This window comes from Drosophila melanogaster, chromosome 3R (assembly GCF_000001215.4).
Source record: "Drosophila melanogaster chromosome 3R".
NCBI classification, from domain to species: Eukaryota; Metazoa; Arthropoda; class Insecta; order Diptera; family Drosophilidae; genus Drosophila; species Drosophila melanogaster.
Window position 1 is genome coordinate 10,122,359 of NT_033777.3, and position 21,916 is coordinate 10,144,274.

Below are 21,916 nucleotides of genomic sequence, written 5' to 3' on the forward strand. Positions count from 1 at the left end.
CTCATTCTTCTAAAGTACAACACAGTTCTGTATTTAAATATCATATAAATAATAATATACACAACATTTAGCATACATTCTACACACGCGTATCAAATACATAGATTGTGACTGCTTAATTTAGACTAAGACACTAAATAGGAGAATCTAAGAATGAGAAAACAGTCAGTTCTGGAGCACGAGCCACGGTAGCAGGATGATGCACAAGGACCAGGATAAGCCCATCGATCCACTCTTCAAGTTGGTATAACTGTCCACGATGTGAATCTTCCAGCCCATATTGCCATGGGTAAAGGAGTTGTAGTACACAGTATCCGGCCATGTGATATTCGGTGTAATTTCCAATAGAGCCGGTTCCCCTTCTACACACTCGGTGATGAGGGATCGATTGAACTTCTTGAAAGTGGGGAAGTTATCATCCAGTCGACGATCACTATTTTGAGGATATCTGGACAGGCACAGGGGACCAGCAGCCGTGGGCTTGGGCCTGCCTCTCCGGGTGAATTCAACACCGGCTAATACACGAATCTCACTCTGCTTTGCATCAGACAGTCGGTCATACCCACCCTGGGGATCATCGGTGATAACCAACGGATGATAGTGCTCCGGCGAGTGAGGATTATTGCCACCCCTAACCTTAAAGGTGTAGGTCAGACCACGCTTTAGGTAAAGCTCTGGAATCATGTAGCCGTTGATGTACCAGGCCAAGCCACTGGACACATGATTCGTCAATCCCTGATAGCCACGAAGTCCTCCAGAGGGTCCCAAGTAGGCGTTGAATGTGCGTACCGTTCTGCAAAACAAGGAACTATATTAAATTTTCATTGCAGGAAGATTGGAGTCTTACGCATCTGTTATCCTGGTTCGCTCCCACACTGGAGGATTAGTCGTCTCCGCTCGTTTTGTAAATGCAAAGCAATCATTAACCGGTTCTGTGGTGTTAAAATCTATCACTATATCGCTCTTGGGATAGTAAGTGTGAAAGGCGGGCTCGTTGTTGGAGTCCAATGGGCCAAATGCCCAGATCACGTAGTTGCTGCGGTCTAGGAAGATCTCCTTATCGCCATCATCGGCTAAAATGTGAAAGAGCTGCATCAGTAAGCAAAAGGCATACCACTTATGATAACCAACTCACATGACTTGAGCGTCCGCCTAAAACTGATCGTATTAATGCCATCCTTGCGACTATACGTATTCAACTGGAAGCTGTCCAATCCACCAACCACATCGTCACGGCAAACTCCTTTGTTTTGACCCAAAACCTGAACGCACGGCGCTAACGAAGTGATATTGTAGTCCACGGTGTAGCCTCTGATGTCGTCTATATAGGCCACCACGACATCGGAGCCAATCATCTGGCTGGATACATCAGATCCGGATATGCCGAAAGACATATAATCGTTGCCGCCCACCTGACCGGATAGTTGAAACGTGATCTGCGGCCCGAAAACCTCCCAGGACACCTGCATATCCTTGTGTAGTTGCCGGCAATTGGGCAGCGAGAATTCGAATGGTGTAACTTTCACTAGGGAAGGTGGAACATTAAGTTTATCGTTGAACAGAACATGACCATAGTTCTCGTTGTCAGCCACATCGTATACACTGATCCAATCGATGTCAAAGATAGTCTTATCTCCTGGCAGTTCCAGTTCTATGGTCTCCTTGTTGTACTGTCTTATAGGATCAAGGCTAAATGATTTATGATGAATTGTTTAAATGGGTTTGTGATTAAATTTTTTTTAAATCCCTAGAGAAACTTACTATCCTCGCTCATCTGGCAGCTTGCTTCCTCGACTCGATGGCTGTGGCCCGACTCCTGTCCAGAAAAATGTCCTCTTGCCACGCCCATCGTAGGTAAAGTCCTTGATGCGAATGGTCTTTGAGTCCAAGATCTCAACACTGCTGCTGCTCACATTGTGACTGCGCTTGGAGAAGGTTCCGCCCAATTGGCTCATCGGTGGATCGAACTCCTCGGGTATATAAACGTCGCCAAAGTTGTTTTGACTGCTCAGATCGTAAACCGCCAGCCATTTAATCTCAGTTATCTTCTTTCGATCCGGCAGCGTCAGCGTGAAATCCTTGTTGTGATAGCGATCCAGAATGTTGGTTCTACGGTTGGCATTTCCATCATATATTCATTTCAATTTATTCTCCATAGGAATAATATATATTTTGACACTTACTTGCCATACTCATCGGGCACAATGAATCCCTGCGGTCCCGGCCGATTACTAGCGCCCGACCAGAAAAACGTATCCGCCCCGTTGCCATCGTAGTTAAAGCCCACAATCAGAAAGGTGTACTCATTCACAGCGTACACATCGCCGGACACTTGATGATGGTAGGAGTTCAGTTTCCCCAGATATTTTCCCCGGTACGGACCATCTTCTTCTTCGTTCTGGGCCGCTATTTAGATAAGTTAAAGTTAAGCTAAGAAAATTTGAAGCCGGCAAAAAAAAAAACATTGAAAACAAATCGCAAACGAAAGACTATGACAACAAACTTGTTTTTTTTTTTTTGGATTTTCGCTCTGACTAATAAGCCAACAATTTGGCTTCTGATTTACTGCCACTGGGCCAGGTGGCGCCCCCTGGCGGGAGCTCTGAGCGACCAATCCAAGACTAGACCAGTTTCTCTAGTTTTACACGAAAGTGAATTTGTTTTTTGCCCCGTCTGGAGCGTAACGCCAGTAAAAATTTCTCTTTCCTTTGCAGTTTGCCTCGGTTTTCTTTGTTATTGTTAAGTGTGCAATGTAGTCTAGTTAACTCACAGGCGGCGGGGCAAAGCAGGAAAATCGTTAAAATAACCAGTAATAAATGGTGCTGCAATCGCAGACAAAGAACTCTGCTGCTCAATGCCATCTTAATTCCCTCCTTTGTTATCCCGGTCTGGTTTATTTCACTCCCACTTCCTAAGCCACGTTTTAATTTTTTTTTTTAATTTTTGAATCGATTTTATGCTTATGAATTCTTATTCACGCTGCAGCATTTTGCATTTTGGGTTTTTTCGCGGGTTCGCTTCGTCACTGAAGATGGTCAGATTTCCAAACAATACATAGATACGTCTGTTTAATATTAATTGAGAGCCAAGTAAATTATTTATAATTTTTCTTGCTTTTGCTTAAGGTCGTTTCGTCACTTGCATGCGTTTTCGCTGCTATTGTTGTTGTTTTGTTCACTTGGCCAAAACAGGTTTAGGCAGCAGTTCCGGCGTTTTTATATATATATTTTTACTTTTTCCAAAGCTCGCGCTTAAGGCCGAAATCAAAAACGAACCGCACTGTCCAAGCGATCTGAGTGAACTGAGACTTTAAGCCGCCGTTATTTCGTTTTGGGTTTCTTTCGGAGTTCCGACGTCTTGGTCTTGGCAATGTTAAGTGAGCACTGCTCTCCGAATCTTTCTCTCTTGAGCTGTGTGCATGCGTGATTGGCATTGAAATGGCCAAGAGTGGCCGTAACGGTAACTTGCTGCACACGGAATACGCGAGGTGTGCTTGAGAGATTCCAAAATAATACCACAAATACATTATACTACCTACGTGTGCACTGTAAATGATTTTTAAAGAATTCTTCGGAAAAGATCTATGATTATCTATTCATTGTGGCGCTATCAAGTAGAACAAATTAAGCCGCATATAATATATATTGCGATATTAATGTTGCTGACCCCATGAATAGTATTATATTTTTATATAACTTTTCTTGATCCGAGTTCTTATCAGGGTAAATGTAGCCATCTGAAACTGCCTGGGGCGAAATAAAACACACTTTCATTATTTTTCACAATTTTCTTGCTTGCAAAACTAAACTTTATCCTTAAGTTTGCCTTTATTAGATCTTTATTTTGAATAGCAATTCAATGTTTTTAAAACTAATCAATTGCAATTTGTCGTCTGTTTGCGTTTCTATTCAAACAGCAATTGCAACAGTTTCTCTACTCGACTGCTTTGGATTTTATTTCATTTAATGAATAATGTTTTCGTTTTAAGTTTTCTCTTTTTTGTGTTTGCGATTTTATTTACAAAAAGGCATGTCAAAGATATATGAATAAGGATGTGCGTTGCAAATAAAATTGAATAAGTGGGTCGTCGATCTAAAACATGAAATTTGCAACCAAAATATTTGTATCGAAGTTGTGGACAATTTGTATACGATTCACTGAGGATCTAGACCAATTTTCACGGATTTTCTTATTTTCTAAACAATTTAGGCTCTGCTATCTTCTATCCCGCTGCACTCTTCGTACTCGTATTACTATTTTATTGAAAATACAATATTAATAATATATCATTATTCTCATAAGAAGCACAATTTATGTTGTTTTAGTTTTTATTTCATCATTTTATGCGTTTACATTTCAGTGTTTTGAACATTTTTTGCCGTACATTTTTCAGAATTTTGTTGTTTAACATTTTCAGCGCATGGTTTATAATTTACTCTCATTTATCATTTATGGTTTGCGTTTTTATAATTTGTTTGTTTTGTTTTTTATTTGTTAACACTAGACACTAGATAACCTATAAAAATGGTTGTTTTGTTTATAGTTCTTTATGGAAAACATGACAATGAATACAAGAAACTTTACAAAACAGTAAACACGCTGGAAAAGTTGTTGACCGATGAAAAAGGGGGCGGGGCCAAGGGGCAAATAGACTATATGTGAGAATTGGTCTTGGACGCACGCACGCATAGTTGAACTAAAAGTAGCAATACTTAGCTTAAATGTAGCGTATAAAAATAGTATTTTCTTATTATTGTTTTTTTTTCTTGTTTCTCTCATTTCAGATAGACTTTCAATAAAACGAATTGAGAACACTAATTTGTATTTTAAACTTAGGCTGCGTTTTTTTTATATGTATATGTAGGTATCAATTAACTGCGATGCATACGTTATTAATGCATCTATTTTATACTTCTTCCGCGTTTGCCTCATCTCTTTGACTTCTGCTTTCTGGTCTAGCTAGCATTGGGTTCTTAGTGAATTTATTAAGTGTTTAAATGAGCATTTTAAATTGGTTTGACTGAGACAACTTCCGGCTGTTCGATTGCTGACGTTGCTGATGAGATTAAAAATGAGACACATAGTCGATCGACAAGCTCCGCGGCCTATCGTCTCTTTTTGCATGGAATGAACGTTGTCAAACGAATAAACAATCGGAAATTCGTGTTTAGTCTATATTTATAAAGTAGAGCAAACAGGGCGCATATGTTTCTTGACTTTTCATCGTAAACTTAACAAGCGAACAGAAAAAATGTTACAACATGCATTTTATGATTTTTTTTTTTATGTTGTATATTATTATCTTTTATTACAAATACTTCGGCGCTGGCGCTAATTATACAAAAAATTTCGGCGAAATCAATAGCTAACATAATATATTACTCTTATTGTGGGTTTTTGAATTGCGCTACATGAAATCAAATATACGCTTCACTATTTATAAATGTAATGTATAAAAATTTGTTTCCATCTCTTAAGTTTCTGGTATTGTTTCTCGTTATACGCATACAGCGCAGAAATACATTACAAAGCTTTTGCTATGGCATTATGTATGATGTAATTTGTTTGGGGGCGGGAAGGAGAACATGGATGGGGATAGGGATAAGGGTGGCCTGAGGTAATGGTGTTAGGCAAACAATTTGATTGCAAGTGAAATTTGAAAACTATTTTGAAGCAAACCGATTAATTTAACATAAGAATGAGGCGTGATCGTACTTCTTGGTGTTTCTGTAGATATAGTTGCTTGTGTGATTGTGGCGTATGGTGTGGTTCTTGTGAGGAGTGTTGGCTAAAATTTATCCTGAAATATGAAGAGGTTATTGGTCGCAGCCACGGCGATGATATTTTCTTCGGGGTGCCAGGCGGTGTGCAGGATCTTCTTGTTGAAATCTAGACAGTCCACGCTGATCTCATCCTTCTTTCGTTTGCCGCCAGTGCAAACTTTCCGTGGCTTAAGCACCGTTTTCGGTTTGATGATGTCCCTGGACGCCTCTAGCGTCACATCCTTTTTCGAGTTGCGATCGAAGACGCGGAAGAAGTTGTTGTAGCTTCCGGTCATTATTGAGCTGTCCTTGCCGTTCCAACAGCACTCGAACTTGTCGAAGATGCAGTCATTCTCGTACAGCGAGCACAGCTTGGCGCGCAGGTATTCATGAACCTGTAAAAAATAACAATGAAATTAGTATGGCTCTCAGAAAAAATCAGATGTGCTTCAAAAATTCTGCAGATACCTCTACCTTTGAGAAACACATTATTTTAAGTAATAACTAACCGGATAGGTCTCAATGGGCTTTGTTTCCATATGCAGATCCCACACTTTGATGCTCAAGTAATCCCTGGAGATCATGTAGCGACCCGAGTTGCTTAGCTTCACATCGCTGATGGAGCTGATTATTTCGCTGAAAAAGCTGCGATTCGTTGGATTCTCGGGCTCCTCGAACTGTTTGCTGTGCCGGTCGCATAGCGCCGCCGAACGCATATCACATAATCGTATTGTGCCCTTAGAGCTCGAGTAGACAAACACATTGCACTCGGTCGGATGGAATTCGGCCGCGGTGATCACCTCTGTTAGCTCCTCCATGTTGGTTGGCTTGATGTCGACAATGTTGTAGCTCTGGTTGACCACCTCCAAGTGCCACAGATTGATCCGCAGGTCGTCGGCCGACAAGAAGGTCTCCTGATCCGAATTAACGCTTATTGAATTGATGTGATAGGTGTGTGCATTGGCGAAGGTGCGCCGTGGGGAGGCCTCCACCAGCAGTGGTATCTGCTTCACGGATGGCACTCGGAGGGCCGTTACATTCTGTGGATCCCGGATCAGTCCGTTCTCCTCCTTCGTGTTGTAGCCGCCGAACGACTTGTCACGCTCACTGACCTTCCACAATTTGACTGTCTTGTCGTTGGTCGAGAGCAGAAAGTGCACGGGATTCTTTTGTTGCAGCCACCGGATCTTGTTTATCTTCTCCTCAATCTCCAGGGACTTGAGGTAGTCGAATTCGGGCTCGTGCGATTGGAATGTCGAATAGACATTGTATTCGCCGCGTCTCGGATTGGCGGCTTTTGAGGCAGGATCACGCTGCAATAGTTTCATGATATATTAAATAATGTTACGTTTGCATAAAATATATTTCACTCACCTGAAAGATGACGACGCGACCGCCCTTGTCACCAGTGGCCAGCAGCTCGCCATCGTGATTGAATTCCACGCAGGATATGATGTCTGCATCCGTGACATCATCGTCTAGGGCGCCTTTAATCTGTGAGAAGCACCAAGACGCCTCTCCATTACCTGAAAAGACAGAGCACGACCAAATGATGAGTATTCAATTTGACACTTTCGGCCAGCTGGAGTTCGATCCACTGAATGGCAATTCGATTGGACAACTAACTGAAAAGGCTAGCGGCTCATGAAACCAAGTGTAACGTTTGATTTGCTTCCGAGCCCATACATGTTCAAAGGAACATACATAGATGGTAAGCGGAAGGACAACCAACTATGACGACGGTATCCTCGGCCTGCCCAAATATTTGCTAATGACGCCATACTCGGCCTTCCGCGCCGGTCTGCCTGCCTTTAAAGTCCTTTAATCTCTTGGCCAAATATTCCTCTTTCCGTTTTCTTGTCTAGCTGCTTTCAGCCCACAACCACGCCCCTTTTCCATCGCTCTTTTTTTTTTTTTTTGCCATTCTCTCTCTCCGCACAGCCACTTTTAGCGATTGCGGTACGTTGTGTAAACGATGACGTTGCTGCTGTCCTCCTTATTCGAAAACCCCACTTTATACACTGATATTCCATAATGGGAGCATTTCATTTGGAAAATGAGTTTTCCTTTTCACTGACAGTGGGATGCATGATGGTGTTTATTTTTTAATTTATGAACATTTTTAATTTTTTAATCAATATCGAAGTAAACTGGTATTAAAAGCAATAATCTATAAATAAAATGCCTCCGGCATCATTATAAATTTCATGAAGATAATACATAAAATGTTTGTCATGCCCACTGTACTCCATTTCGTTTTGTATCTGCCATTTGCTTTTTGTTTTTTAGGCCCCCATGTCTGGGGGCTGTGTGCGAATTTTGGCAATTTTTTCATCATTCCCAAATATTCATTGGGCTTTGTTTGTTTGATTTCTTTGGCACAGCCCTTGCCCAGCCCAGTCCCATGTGCTGTGACCTCATTATCCGCTGGCTATTGGCAGTCTGTTGGCATTTTCCTGCTGCCATTGACGACGTCACAATGCGATTGACGAGGCGCAGCAATTGTACATATTTATGCCGACTGTTTTTATTCCGAGTGTGCAGGGTATCAGCACCGTAATAGGATCAAAGGCACTCAGTCGTCCAATTAGTCAGTCATAACTCACGTCTCGCGGCACTGCGACTATTTATAGTTGCTATTATATGTGGCAGCTTCGCAAACGCCCCCGCAAACCTAACAAACTACCATTTAGAGATGTTGAGTCATTGAACTCGTCGTAAATGCACAAATGAAAACAAAAGTGTTGAATCGATGATGAGCAATTTAATTGTGTAACGTCCGAAAATTAGTAAATAAATCATATTACTGCATAACGAGATTCCTTTAAAGAAAATCGTATAAATTAGGCTATGCCAATATATTACCACATATGATTGCGAAACAACTCATTAGTTCTTACGGCACCAATAAAAAAATAATTTTAGCATTTTCACTGGGAAGTATATGGGAAAGAACAAGACAATCTGTAAAATTGCTCTTGCTCGCTTATTTATTCGTTAGATCGTATATAAACGTACATAACGAGATAAGTAGATTTTCATGAGCGCCCGCAAAATGGAACAAAATAATGAAACTCAAATATTGACACAATTATTTAACACAACCACGCGATGTCGCTGCTAAGCCAAAGCTTTAGCGCTCTATCCCCCCACCTACTATTATACTCTGCTATACCATACTATCTACCTATCTATCTACAATATCACGGTTTTAGTCTATATACGCTATAGGGCGGGACAACTGAACGACCTAGAGAATGGCGGAACGGACTGTTCGGCTGACAAACACAGAAGGCAAGGTAAATATATAGCGGGTGAGTGGTGAACGGGGCACATCCGGCAGGGAAATCCTTTTTTATTTTGGCAGCCCCTTGGATAAGTTGTTTCCTCAAAGGAAACATGGCTGAACCACTGAGCGAGCAATTAAGAATGTTGGTTAGGAATCATTAATGAGCAAGGTATTTGGGGAATGCGCACAACAAAATTCAAATGCTTCTTTGAAACATTTTCGCTATTTATCAAATTCGGCCAGTTTCACCTATTGTTTATATTGTCAAGTCTAGCAAAGAAACTGAATAGTACAGGCCCCACCTAATCGATAATTGATTGGTTGTTTAGTTATGATCTCAGCTTGTTTGGCTTCTTGGGCACTTCAAGTGTGCATTGCAAATTGAGCACAAAAGAGCCTTAACGTTCGTCTCTGTAGCACCTCGCCAGTTCCGCCCCCCGTCAATTACCATATCCAATCTAATCTAAGACACACATCAATCTGCCCCTCCTTACTTAACCCTCTCGAAATCTTCGCATTTCTCATGACTAGAACATCAAAACTTATGTAATGTCTTGTTTGGCGACATTTTGTTGTTCAACTTCTGGAGACGTGCAGGCCATTAGGAGATGTCCATGTCCACTTGTGCGTATCTTGCAGATACACAGAGACTGCATATGAAATTGCCAAATAATTTTGCATACATCGCAAAGAAGCAACGAAAAAAGTCTATAAACCTGAGCGACGTCACGTTGTCTGAAAATATGCTTGGGGAAATTGAATAAAATAGAGGGGGTGGGTGGATGGGGTTTCCTTTGGTCCATTGCGACTTTAACTCAATTTGCACATGGCAAAAAAACCACGATCCAGTTTCGAGCGCTCTATATCTATTGACCGAGCCAATTTGTACGCCGCATTCTCAGCACTTTGTGCAATTGTTTATTATTTAATTATGGCAATTGTTTGTCTGTATCGAGCATGTGCTTGAAATCAATTTTATACTCTTGCAAAAAGTCCTTTAAATATTAGAAAAGTATCCTTATATAAAATGGGGTTTACTCAAATTAAAGAATGTACAATACAAAAACAATAAAGGAATCTTTTAAAACAATTAACTCAATTGTAGCAGTTTTATCTGTTTACTAAGTTTACCGTACTCTGTATAGATCTTCTTATCGGATGCATACTGTTGTAGCGATTCGTGCTTAACCTTTACGAGTTGCTATAGTTGCTCGTTTTTTTTTTTTTTGTAATAGATAATGCAATTGGGGGCGCCGGCTCAGTTTTAGTTTAAAAAAAATATTTTAGGGGCTGCGGGGGCCTGTCAATTTAACTTTTGCATGCCGCTCACGTCGCTTTCGGCGTTTTGTTCAAGTGCAAAGATCAATGCTAGTTGATAGGGAAAAGTTGTTATTCGAATGCGTTCGAGACTAGTTTGTTTACTTCTCACTGAATTTGTTTATTGGCGCATTTAATGCCAACATCAAAATGATCAGAAAAGCGAAAATAGATCGAGGAAATGCCAAAACATACGTAAAATACACTTGCAATTTGGCCTTGTAAGCTCTTTATTATGTCGAAAAAAACTCGAACTAGAAATTCAATTATTTATATAAAAAAGAGTATTTTAAGAAAATAAAATCAAAACGATCACATCCACGAAATCACAAACCTACAACCAACCTCACAATACTCCACTGTAGGGTATTACAAAAAAGTTGGCAGTTCCCACACAAAAAGCGAGTGACGAACGCGAAGAGCAGCAGAGAAAAAGGAGGAGAGAAGGAGAAGAGCATCGGCAAGGGAGAGGAAAGAATTAAACTTACCGGCCATGTTTTACCGAACAGTTTGCGTCGATTTTAAGGAGCCGCAGCTAAAACAACAACAACAGCACTAGAAGCAACGAAAAACGGAGCGACAACAAAAATAACAAGAACAAAAGGAGAAGGCCAAAGGAGCTGCGCTCGCGCTCTCTAGCTCCGTCTCTTTCTCACGGGGGTGGTGTTGTTGTTGTAGCTGCCGATTTTAAAGTTTCAAAAAGTTGAGCGCGATTATTACACTTCTTCTTCTACGCTCTTTTCACTAATTCGTTTGATTACACTTTGGTTTTCCGTTGTTGTTTATGCATTTGATTCTTTTGTTAATTGTGTATTTTTTTGTGTGTTAGCACGACTTAAGCATGTAGAGGGGAAGAAAGAACTGCAAAAGTAGGGGAAATTATTTTTTTTGTTCCCGACGACGACGTCGGCGACGGCAGCGCAGCGGCAGAATTTTGGCGTGCGTTTTATACGTGCATTTGTGCGTGCGTGTGTGTGTGTGCGAGCGAGCGAAAGGAAGAGAGCGAGTGCAGCCGGTGGTTGTGAGCGAATACAAAAAAAATTACTTCACACAGATAAACGAGATATTTGCCAGTTAATCTACAATTATTATTATTTATTGCATTTTGCCAAACAAATGCGAAATACAAATAAACACACACACACACTGAGGCAGACACACGTTTGCGCCGCTTGCTTTGTCTCTTTGTTTTATCGCGAATTCCGAGCAAAAAATATATGCGAAATCTAACCTTCAAAATGAGAACACTAAATAGTGGCGATGCCTTGTTACTTTACGCCTGCGAGTAAAAACCGCGTGATCGAAAAAGGGATAAGCATGCAATTTCCCATTTTTTACTACCCAATAAACGCAGGCAAAAATCAAATGTTGCCGAAAATAAGACGTCCAAAAAAAGCTTCTGTTTTCTGATTCTGTTTCCGATTCACATTCTGCGCGCTGCCTCTTCTTCCCGTTTTTGCCGCCTCTTTTGCTGCACTGCTTCGTCGTTGCGTCGTAATATTAATATGAATGCGAGTGAGTGTGGCTTTTGCTTTTGCACAAGCGGCATTCCGCCTCGATTTTCGCTATAGCACGCACTTTTGCACTATTTACACGGCTACCGAACCACTCCCGCACGCTCCGCTCGCTTTTTTAAATTGGTTAGTGACTAACGGATTGCGATAAATCCAACGCAAAATGGAAGTATAAATTTTGTTGCAAATTTCGCACTTTACAATAAGAGTTCCAAGCTACCGAATTGCCGCTGTGCGAACGGCGTTGCATTTGCCCAGTGTTGGGCAGTATACCGAGGCGTTGGTGTTGCAAAGTACTCGCGACTAACAGCAGACTGTTGGCGCCAATGTTATTGGTAACGGTGGTTTGGCGGGCACTTCGAATTGTTAAATGTTTAAATAAACTCGCCTTTTCCAAAGCATAATATAATTCCTATTGTTGATACCGTTTGGGCAAGTTCATTGAAAGCAATAATTGATCATATTTGTTGATAACATTTTTATTACCGCCTGACCATGGTCTATTTTTTATACCCCAAAATATATTAAGTTAACATGCATGTGGAAAAACTTAAAAATATGATACTGCATTGACTTACTTGCTGGCTTCTTGGCTCCATTGATGTTGATGGCCGTGTTGAGCATGTTGCCGATTTTCGTGATGCTCGACTGTCGCATAAACGTCCTTGGCGGCAGAGTGGGCGGCGGGGGCGTCGTCTGCATCTGTGGGTCCGGCGGCTCCAGCACCGGACTCTGCCGTCCCCAGCGACCCATTGGGTACTGGATTTCCCGTGGACGCGGTTAAGAATGGGCTGGTCCAAGACGAACGTGATCCGAGCGATGATCTGCAGGCAAATTGAACGGTCGAATCTATTAGCGTGTTGGATGCACACACACCGGTTGTATGATTGTATAATGCATGTTTGCATGAATCTCCGACTTCGTCGCATGAGCGGGCTGCGTGTTTTTGAATTTGTCGGCCAATTAACACCTGTCGCACAACGACTAGTCCCCTGCCCACACCCCTCGGCACCTACCCCCTCGCTCTTGACCAAACAAATGGGTTGTGCAAATGAATCGTCTCCTGTCATTTGTTTACTTTAGGAATTACGCCTGCGTGCAAAACAGAACAAAACATCTGCTTTCGGTTTGAATTAAATTCCGCCGCCTTCGTGTTTAATAAATTTAAGGTTTCTTTTCTCTATTTCTTTTCTTTTTTTTTGGTCAGTTCAGAGGTGTGTCCGTCGTTTTTGGCCTCGTCTACTTTTGTAGATCCTCTTTTTTATTGATCTCTACTAAATTTATTTCGCTTCCATCAGCAGGGAAATAATATTCAGAATATTTCGTTTTTTTTTTTAAGGCCAGTTAATAGCCAAATGCAAAGAGGCTGGCTGGCGTTCCAATTAACAATTACACAAAAAAAGGCAATTTCGCTAATCTCCAGCCCAAATATTTGATTTTGAACTCTGAAGGCAGCGCGAAAACGTCAGAGTGGAAAATTTTGGCCAGTGAACAAAAACATTGTAAAAGACAAAAACATATTTAATGTGGCTTATTGTGGACATGTGTACAACAAAATCGTGGTAGTCGCATTTTTAGTTGGGACACGAAAACAAACTAAAGCCATCTATGAATTCCAGAATAATATTTACAAATGAAGAAGTCAATCAAATCGTCAAAAATTCATTAAGTTCGTTAAATAAACAAAAGTAAAACCACAGGCATTTAAAAGAAGCTCCTTCTTTTTTATCATTTTTTTTTTTTTTTTTTGAACTTGAACTTTTTTAAGAAAATGTAATGGATCAGATTCTATTAAATTTTCCATTAACAATTGTACACAAAATAAGTTTAGGGCGAGTTTATTTAAATGAGATACGAATTGTTTACAATTAAAAATTCCTATGCAAATAAATTCGTCAATAAAACACGTAAATCAAACTTTTTAGATAAGTTATATCGATTTCTTTATTATTTCTTGTATTGTAAAGACTTCGCCCCCTAAGTTTTACTTATTATTATGAAATAAATAAATGAATATTTCAAAAATATTTTAATTTAATATTTTAAATTAATATTTAAGCACTGTATTTACTATCTAGAGCATGCCCAATGTATCACTTCTATTATTTTGACCTCGTCTGTTTACACTTTGTCATGAGTTTTTGTGTACGATTTATTTCACACAATTTCGCATTACGGATATACGGTTACAATATGAAGGCGAAATTCCACCACGTTCATTAAAGGAGCGATATATGCAGATATATATGGGCTATACGAAGTGTGCAGAGGGGGCAGGTGGCGGTCGAGGTGTGGCATATGCGGAAAATCGGGTGTACGCAACAAGTTGAAGAGTCGCAACATATGCATGACTAATGGCCAAGAAGAAGCAGAAGCAGACGGCAACGTGTGGAACAACAAATCAAAAGAAAACCACACTGGTAAAATGCGAAGAATTGTAATCCAATTAATGGGCTGCGTCTTCAATGTCTCGTGTACCCGTAGAAACGTGAGTGCGGCAGCCAATCGCGAATTAAAAATCTTGCCATTTCTTCGGCATGGGAAGTACAGTGGGTACTAAGTGACGTGAACAACAAGAAATTTATATGGATAAATACGTCTGAAGCATAGTTTTGACATCCTTAAAAAAATATTACGCATACGTACTGTATAACATTCTTTTAAAGTTACAAAATTATGCTTAATGTGCCATTGTTTAATAGCAAACAGTTCCATTTTACTAAATGTTGCCTTACTAAGCAACATATTGCAAAATATTAAGTATACGCCTTGTCTAACACTTAACAATTTGTTATAGTATGCATTTGCAACATAATTATTTAGTTATTTGGATCGTTTACTTTTTTTTTAGAAATATATTTCTAATATTATACCCCATATTTACTGTTCTGTCATAGGTGTCACTGATGTTTAAAAATACACTACCCGAACACTAGAGATGCAAAAATAAACAAACGAAATGAAAGGTCTATTAAATGTGTGTGGCATGTGAATGGCTGCAGGGACAAGCGCCAGCTTTTCTTTTCCTCCGAAACGCAGCAGAATAACAAACACAAACGGCAAAAAAGCAAAACAATAGCAAACAAATACCGAATTTTTCAAGAAAATAATCATGGCGAGATTTTTGTTGTTCACTCTGCTGTTTTCGGGAAATGACAAAGACAGGCAACGGAAGCGCCGAAAAGGAACTCAAAAATAAAATTAGACAAATACACAATTTTTTTTTGCAGATTTTCATGCATACTACACTGGCATTACGCATTACGCAAATGAAGGTGAAATTTGAAAAAAAAAAACAAAATACTAAAAACATACAAATGCAAACAAATTAATGATTTATATTCGTGTATAACAAACTTAAATATTCAAGTTCAAAATAAAGTGTCTGAAAGCAAGTTTAATTATGACTAAAATACTTTTTTTCTGCCTACAGGAACCACGGATTTACAGATGCTATAAATAAGTGTAGCAACAGTTTTAGAGCCACCTAACCACGTGCCGCACGAGACTCATTTGGATCCCGATCCCAATCCCAATTCCCCTTCCCCAATCCCTGGCACACTCATCATCCAAAGTCCAGCCAGGTAGACGCCATTCGTCTGCCGCCGAATCTTTGCTGCCTTGATTATTTTCGGATCTGTCAACCCTTCTCGCCTGCTTTTCCTAATTTTCCTTTAATGAAAGGGGGTGGAAGATGGTTTGAAGGAGGGGGGGGTGGGGGTGTGCACAGTTATACCTGGCATTGTTTATATTTAGAATTTCATATGCTCCCGCTTGCCGAACTGTCCATAATATGTCCATCAAAGTGTCTTTTCAGTTTGACATCCATTGGCGGCAGCAGAGTGCCTTACTTTTTGTATCTTTTTGGGGAGGTAAGAGGGTGGTATTGATAAACATTTCGACGGACAGACGTGATTACTACCATATGTCCGACCAGATCCGTGGCAAGCAATATTGTGCTTATCAAACTGTTTCGGCTCATCCAATTAATACACTTCACGGCCCCCGAACTCCACCCCACTGCACTCGTGGCTGGCAGATATAATGAAACTAATTAGCATTTGACAAACACCAATCTCATATTATATTCCTCATATACAGTGGGCGTTAGTTTGTACAAAAGCAAACGCTTCACTGATGAAATTTCCAGAAATTTTGAGTGCAATATCACATGAAAACTTGTTGATATTCTGTAAATTACTCCATGAAATAAGTATACACTTGGGGTTGTAGGTAAATTGCTATAGAACCAGGCGCTGTTTTATCTATCATTAAAACCTGCTCTTGACCCTATGGACTTCATTTTGTTACCACCTTTGTATTAACAAGTAAACAAAGTATGGCTGTGTTGATTATCAAATCGAATAGGTTAATAAAAATAACTACATTTTTGATCTTTAGTCCACTACTGGGGTAGACCACTGTACCAACAAAGAATCCGCAAAAACAGGACCCAATTGGCTAAGGCAAACTTCAGTTGGGAAAACAAATTGTAAGCCCACAAATAATGATTTAGTCACATGGAATCGAAATCAAGATAAATGCGCGTGCTATATGGTTGTTTTCTTATTTTTTTTTCGCTTTGAGCAATTTGTTCGATTTGCTAATGCGAACAGCTTAGGCAAATATTTTGGCATAAAAGTCAGCAAGTGACAAAATAGTAGCTATTAATTGTTTGTAAGTCGGCTCGCTAAACATGGCCAGTGCGAGTCAATAGTTGTTTATTGTTTGGCTCACAGCGAAACAAAGCGGCCTGAAAATGTTGTTAACCTCAAAAACCGCCAAGAACGTCAGCCAGATCGGTCGGTATTATAGCGGTGGGAGGAGGAAGAGGAGGATGAGGGGGGGGGGGTGGCTCAGCCTACAGAAACTAGAGAATCAAATGCTATGGTAAAGCATAAGCCCCCGACCCCCCGCAAAAGGTTGACGTAACAGCTAGGCAGCTAAACTCTTGAGAAATGGAAGCACCACTATACTTTCGGCGGTATTGAAACAGCTGTCTTTCCATAATCGTAGCATTTGAATGGTAACCACACGCGCGCATATTAATATGAAAACATTTTCAAAAACCGAAAAACCAACTCACCAGCAGACTTCTAAAACAACAGATATCCAACAAATCACAGACACAACAGTGCTATTTTAATTGACAGTCTTTAGATATCTCATAATTTGCCATGCACTCGGCTATTTTTAAACTCTGATTTTGAATTTATTTTTGGTTCCTATTTCTGTGGCCTCCACACTTTCATCACTTTCAGATCGGTTCTCTTCAAGTCGCGCGCTGCAACGGTTAAAATTCCTGTCCACACATCCGATTCCACTGCACTTCTTGGGCACAGGCACTTTGGTTTCTGGTTATCACACTGCGCTGGACGGGCAAAGAGGCGTACAAAGGCACAATGGGAACTAATTTAAATTGAATTCGAACTCAGTGCTCGCGGCCAGTGGAAAAGTGGAAAATAGGGAAACTCAAACCGCAGCAGGGCAATAAGGCGAAACAGTCAGCGACGACGTTAAAATTAGCACTGAAACGCGCCGTGCGAATGCGCGCCTATGATTTCTTTACCCACTCTCACTGCTCCCAAGCGGAGGTGGCCTCTTTTCTAGCTAGATATAGCTATAAATATAGGTAAGATCACAAGAATATCGAAAAAAAGCATAAGATAATTCTTATCACCTCTTTCGCCGGATTTTTGAAGTAGGATCATCAGAGATAACTGCTTTATATGAAACAAAGCTAGTAAGACATTAAAAGGAAATCGCTCCTATGAGAGCGTTGACAACGTTAAACTTAAAGCAAATATAAACTATCACAATTGAACACCCTTTAAATTGTTATATATGTAAGTGATTTTTTTTGGTTTATTTATTTTATTTTGTTGTTTATTTGGTATAATTACTTTATAAGTAGAACTGTTCAAAAACAAGCCAAGTGAGCTCCTCTGTTTCCCCAAGTACTCTCACGCTCTTTTTTTGCTCTCTCCAGTTGGTGATGACCGTGGGGCCTGGCGCTCTCTTTTGAAGAAGATTTTTGTAAACAAAACCGCGACACGCATTGTTGCTGCTAATGTGATTGTTGTTGTTCTGATAAACGCTAATTTGCCTATTGATATTGATGTTAATGTGCCTTTGCTCACACAGTCGCGGCCAAGGAGATAACACTGCCCCTTAATACATAGATCGTTTCAATCTAAAATGGATGCAAATTTAACATTTGGGCATAGGAAAACGTATGGGTAGACAACGAATATTTTTGTTAAATGAATTGATCACTTTCGATAAGTGTGTAAATCATAAATTCCTGAACTTAAGCTATTGACGTAGTGGGTGTGTCATGTTTGTACTTTGGTAACTGCTTAACACACAGATTTATTTGCATCATAATCACTGTTGAAAGATTTCTACAGGTTATATACACAAAAAGAAAATCTATCATTTGAGGTAGAGCACTACGTAGAAGAATATTATATTTTATACAGATGGCATCGTTGTTTGTTAATTCAAAACTTTTAATACTTCTAATATACTACCATAACTCCTTGTACGTCCTGGCGAGGGTTCGGATGTCCTTCTCTTGAGTATTGTGTTGAATACACAGATAGTTCCTATGATTGCTCCAGTCCCTGATGCTGTGATGGTACATCACTTCCACAATGAGCAGTTCCTCGTAGAGCTCCTCCCAGACTATGCCTATTGTGCTGGCACACGTCTCCAAGAGCCAACGGAAGGAACAGGGGAACAACTGACGCAGTTCATGCTTGTCATGCCTCCGAATTCTTTTCATATAGCCGTGTAGAAGCCAGCAATCAAAATTTGACACTTGCAATAACAGCGTCTCAGGGCTTGGCGGCTCATCATTGATATCGCTCGCTACTTGGTCTGATGCTCTATCAGAACCTTCCGGATTCAAAATTTTTTCCAGATTGCGACGGGGCAGATCTAGAGGGATGTTTAATGGATCCATGGTCCCTTCCTCGAAGGTTTGCAGTGAGCTAAGGCTGTCAAGTGGTATCTCGTTATCGTTGAGTTTGAGAAGAAAGCTGGGCGTTTCGGTAACATCCCAAAACGGATTATTTATCTCAAGTTGCACACGCCTTGCGTCGCGCATTGTTATACGTTTCAAATATCGGGCTCCATAGGTTCCAGTGGGCTGTGTGAACCGAAAGTCCGGCCGTTTCTCCTTACGCTTTAGCTCGCTTATCCACGTCTCGGTTTTAATTTCAGTGTTGGCGCGGTATTCTCGACCGTCACCTCGGATTATTGTTAGTGGGCGGAATATGCCCACGTTTTGGATGTCCTCCTGGCAGGCAAGCTCCTCTACTCGTAGTTTAAGGCCATGTTGGGACAAATACTGCGACAGCTCGGTCGTTTCCAGCACAAAGGGATCCAGGTTGCGGGCCGAGTGATCCACTTTCATGTGGTCAGGAATTGTGATTTTCATTTTTGCACCATCAGACCGCGATACTTGGAGTAGGATTCTGTTGAAGTAGGAGTGAGCCGGAGTCAAGCTGGGCTGGAATTCAATGTGTTCCTTCTCCATACTTTCTTTGCTGGACTCGCCAAAATGGTCCTTCAGCATGGTTTCAATAATGTGTGTCAGGTTTTCATGCTGACGCTTCATTGCCGCAGATCCCTGCATCCAGCCAAAGGTTTCGCCTTGCTCCTTCTCTTTCCACTCCTTTGCCAGTATGTCGTCCACCTGACAACCAGTCCGGGTGGATACCCCGAAGCGACGGGCAAAACTTTGGTTGTAATGTGAGACAATCACTTTCCTCATCTCCACAAACTCCATCCACTCGGTAAAAACAAAAAGCAAGGGAGCCTCATCTCCGCCGACTTCCAGCAGTTTTTCATTGATTTTAGCGGCCGATTCAGATATATTCCGCTCCTTGAGATCGTCCAAGCCGAAGAGCAACTTCATGGCGTAGAGGATGTAGGCCATAGTCCTGGCCTCATAGCGCGGATACGGATGTACGGTCATGGCGTTAAAAAAAGTGGGCGGATGCAGGTCAAGCAGGCTATTCACGTACTTCAGTAGCCGAGGTGGCAGTGCCAACTCCAGAATATATCGCTCCGCTAGGGAGTGCAGGTTCGGTTTTTGATATTCAGACAAGTTTATGAATCGTGACATACACGCGATGTTTACACGCAGAAGCTGTGGAGAATATAAAGATAATTATTAGTTGTGTTCCTTTTTATTAATAGATATTTCTATTTTTCTATCGTTAGAAAATGATGGATTATAGTCACCTTGTTGGTAACCTTGTCTTTCATTTTGCTGAGCTCCATATCTTTGAGCAGTGCCTTGCCCTTGGCCGCCACATTTCCGGGCAGATAGTTAAGCATGCACCGCTTGGTCAAGTGCTCCTCATCAATGAAGCGCAGCAAGTCCGATAGCTGTATATCATCCTCCACCATATTAAGGGCTATGCCCAGCACCACATACAACTTGATAATATTCAGGCAGTAGATGTTACGATCAAAATTGTGGAGCTGCTTGACCCTCGGTCTCAAGCTGTGGCACGACATACTACCCTTGCTGTCGCGGCTATGCTTGTCCAGGTGCTTCAGCGGCATATGGCGCTTCAAGGACTTGCGTGCACGCATTGACCATTGCAGGTGGAGACTCTGCTCCCCTTCGGACTCTGAAGCTCCTCCGTGCGAGCGGTAGCCGGAGGCGTCTAGATTGCGCTGCAAAAGGAATGGGATCAAGGTGTTACAGTCGCATCTGAGTAAACATCACTAATGAATAGGCTAACTATGTCATTTATATAGCTTGTGGAGCTATAAAAGACGAACGTGTTCAAGTCAGCAGCAATTTGGTAAAGTGTGTCGTTGCAAATATGTCCATGCGTCTGGTTCTAATTGGCGTGGCCATCCTGGCATTGGCCTACGGACAACCTGTTCCCGGAGCTCCAGAAGTCACTGAAAGTAATTAGATAAACTAATCCTAACGCTTATTGTTCATCCAACATATTCGCCACAGATTCTAATCCAGTACAGGAGATAAATACAGCAAAACCCATGTATAATGACTACCAACGGACCCTTTTCCTGCTGCTGCCCCTGCTGTTTCCTAACCAATTCTATATACCGACTACCAGCGGCTAATAAACTACCTTAGTTCTGTTCCACAATCTGAACTTGGCGCGCTCGTCATTTGGGTCACCCGTTAGAGTGCTCTTCTTGCCCTTTATACCGACTACCAGCGGCTAATAAACTACCTTAGTTCTGTTCCACAATCTGAACTTGGCGCGCTCGTCATTTGGGTCACCCGTTAGAGTGCTCTTCTTGCCCTTTTTGCCTTTCTTGAATGTCTTATGGTTGTAGATGATGCGGGCATCTCTGAAAGAATTCGGAATTTAAAAATAAGAAATTTTAGGAGAATGCAAGAACCCACATGGGCAGCGCCCGCACATTCAGTTTAGGCAGTCCCGTCTTGTTGCTCTTGCTGAAGGCCACCTCCATGCTGTCCAAGTAAGCCGCCCACACTTGCAGGGTCATCAGTTTGAGCTCCGGCTTGGCGCCCATGTTGAGCAGCTCCTGGAGGAAGCCGCGCAGCACGTAGTTGTAGAATTCCCACGAGGTGATATCGTCCTCATCCTCCTTCTCCGTATCCTTCTTCTGTCGGATCGTCCTGGCTGTATATCGGCCTGCTGCCGTGTCATCAAAGTTATCCTCGGCGGTAATGTCCACTGCACGAATCTGATCCTTCTGTGTGCCACACTCTACGCAGTAGTAGAATCCCTCGCGCTCCTGGAAGGTGGTACCCTCGCACACATCGCAGTGCATGTTCTCCAGCTGCATCGTCTCGAGAACTTCCTCCATTTTTGGGACTTTCTCTTGACGGTATCAGATTTAAATTATATTATTAATCAAACTCGCGGTTGTACACAAATCGTGCATGTGATAGTGGTGGGGAATGATCTATGTTTACAACGATATCATCCGTTCTTCGATTGATTCGATATATCGTCCGTTTCTTCTATGAAAACGTACATCACTAGATTAAGGCGGCAAATAAAAGTTGG

General features: G+C 41.3%; 4 protein-coding genes and 1 non-coding gene across 15 annotated transcripts; 2 read left to right on the forward strand and 3 right to left on the reverse strand.

Annotated features, from left to right (window-relative positions):
* Positions 1 to 6: 6 nt before the first annotated feature.
* Positions 7 to 3,306, reverse strand: knk (knickkopf). The gene is made up of 6 exons (NM_141724.4): positions 2,771 to 3,306; positions 2,184 to 2,406; positions 1,762 to 2,109; positions 1,136 to 1,689; positions 848 to 1,073; positions 7 to 793 (listed from the first exon to the last, which is right to left on the reverse strand). Exons 1-6 carry the CDS (start codon positions 2,859 to 2,861, stop codon positions 166 to 168), a joined length of 2,070 nt encoding a protein of 689 aa, NP_649981.1. The 5' UTR covers positions 2,862 to 3,306; the 3' UTR covers positions 7 to 165.
* On the forward strand, positions 64 to 2,054 carry asRNA:CR46038 (antisense RNA:CR46038). Its single transcript, NR_133373.1, has 4 exons — positions 64 to 289; positions 349 to 781; positions 831 to 1,720; positions 1,782 to 2,054.
* A 464-nt stretch (positions 3,307 to 3,770) lies between the features above and the next one.
* Positions 3,771 to 17,414, reverse strand: tws (twins). 9 transcript variants are annotated; one of them, NM_169329.2, is made up of 5 exons: positions 12,899 to 12,973; positions 12,461 to 12,706; positions 7,137 to 7,288; positions 6,272 to 7,075; positions 3,771 to 6,157 (listed from the first exon to the last, which is right to left on the reverse strand). In NM_169329.2, exons 2-5 carry the CDS (start codon positions 12,633 to 12,635, stop codon positions 5,789 to 5,791), a joined length of 1,500 nt encoding a protein of 499 aa, NP_731451.1. In that variant the 5' UTR covers positions 12,636 to 12,706; positions 12,899 to 12,973; the 3' UTR covers positions 3,771 to 5,788. The 9 variants fall into 9 exon arrangements, with proteins under 9 accessions (NP_731451.1, NP_476881.1, NP_001287269.1 ...); NM_057533.3 differs by lacking the exons at positions 12,461 to 12,706; positions 12,899 to 12,973 and adding exons at positions 10,857 to 11,229; positions 12,022 to 12,124; NM_134284.3 differs by lacking the exons at positions 12,461 to 12,706; positions 12,899 to 12,973 and adding exons at positions 10,857 to 11,229; positions 12,079 to 12,124 and having other exon boundaries at positions 4,447 to 6,157.
* A 330-nt stretch (positions 17,415 to 17,744) lies between these two features.
* On the reverse strand, positions 17,745 to 21,826 carry TAF1B (TATA box-binding protein-associated factor RNA polymerase I subunit B). Of its 3 annotated transcripts, none has more exons than NM_001275522.1 (4): positions 21,286 to 21,826; positions 21,110 to 21,230; positions 20,136 to 20,576; positions 17,745 to 20,040 (listed from the first exon to the last, which is right to left on the reverse strand). In NM_001275522.1, exons 1-4 carry the CDS (start codon positions 21,711 to 21,713, stop codon positions 18,412 to 18,414), a joined length of 2,619 nt encoding a protein of 872 aa, NP_001262451.1. In that variant the 5' UTR covers positions 21,714 to 21,826; the 3' UTR covers positions 17,745 to 18,411. The 3 variants fall into 3 exon arrangements, with proteins under 3 accessions (NP_001262451.1, NP_649982.1, NP_001262450.1); NM_141725.3 differs by having other exon boundaries at positions 18,203 to 20,040; NM_001275521.1 differs by having other exon boundaries at positions 18,203 to 20,040; positions 21,005 to 21,230.
* On the forward strand, positions 20,712 to 21,125 carry CG42759 (uncharacterized protein). The gene is made up of 2 exons (NM_001202278.2): positions 20,712 to 20,816; positions 20,872 to 21,125. The coding sequence occupies exons 1-2, from the start codon at positions 20,729 to 20,731 to the stop codon at positions 20,994 to 20,996; spliced, it is 213 nt and encodes a 70-aa protein (NP_001189207.1). The 5' UTR covers positions 20,712 to 20,728; the 3' UTR covers positions 20,997 to 21,125.
* Positions 21,827 to 21,916: the final 90 nt, after the last annotated feature.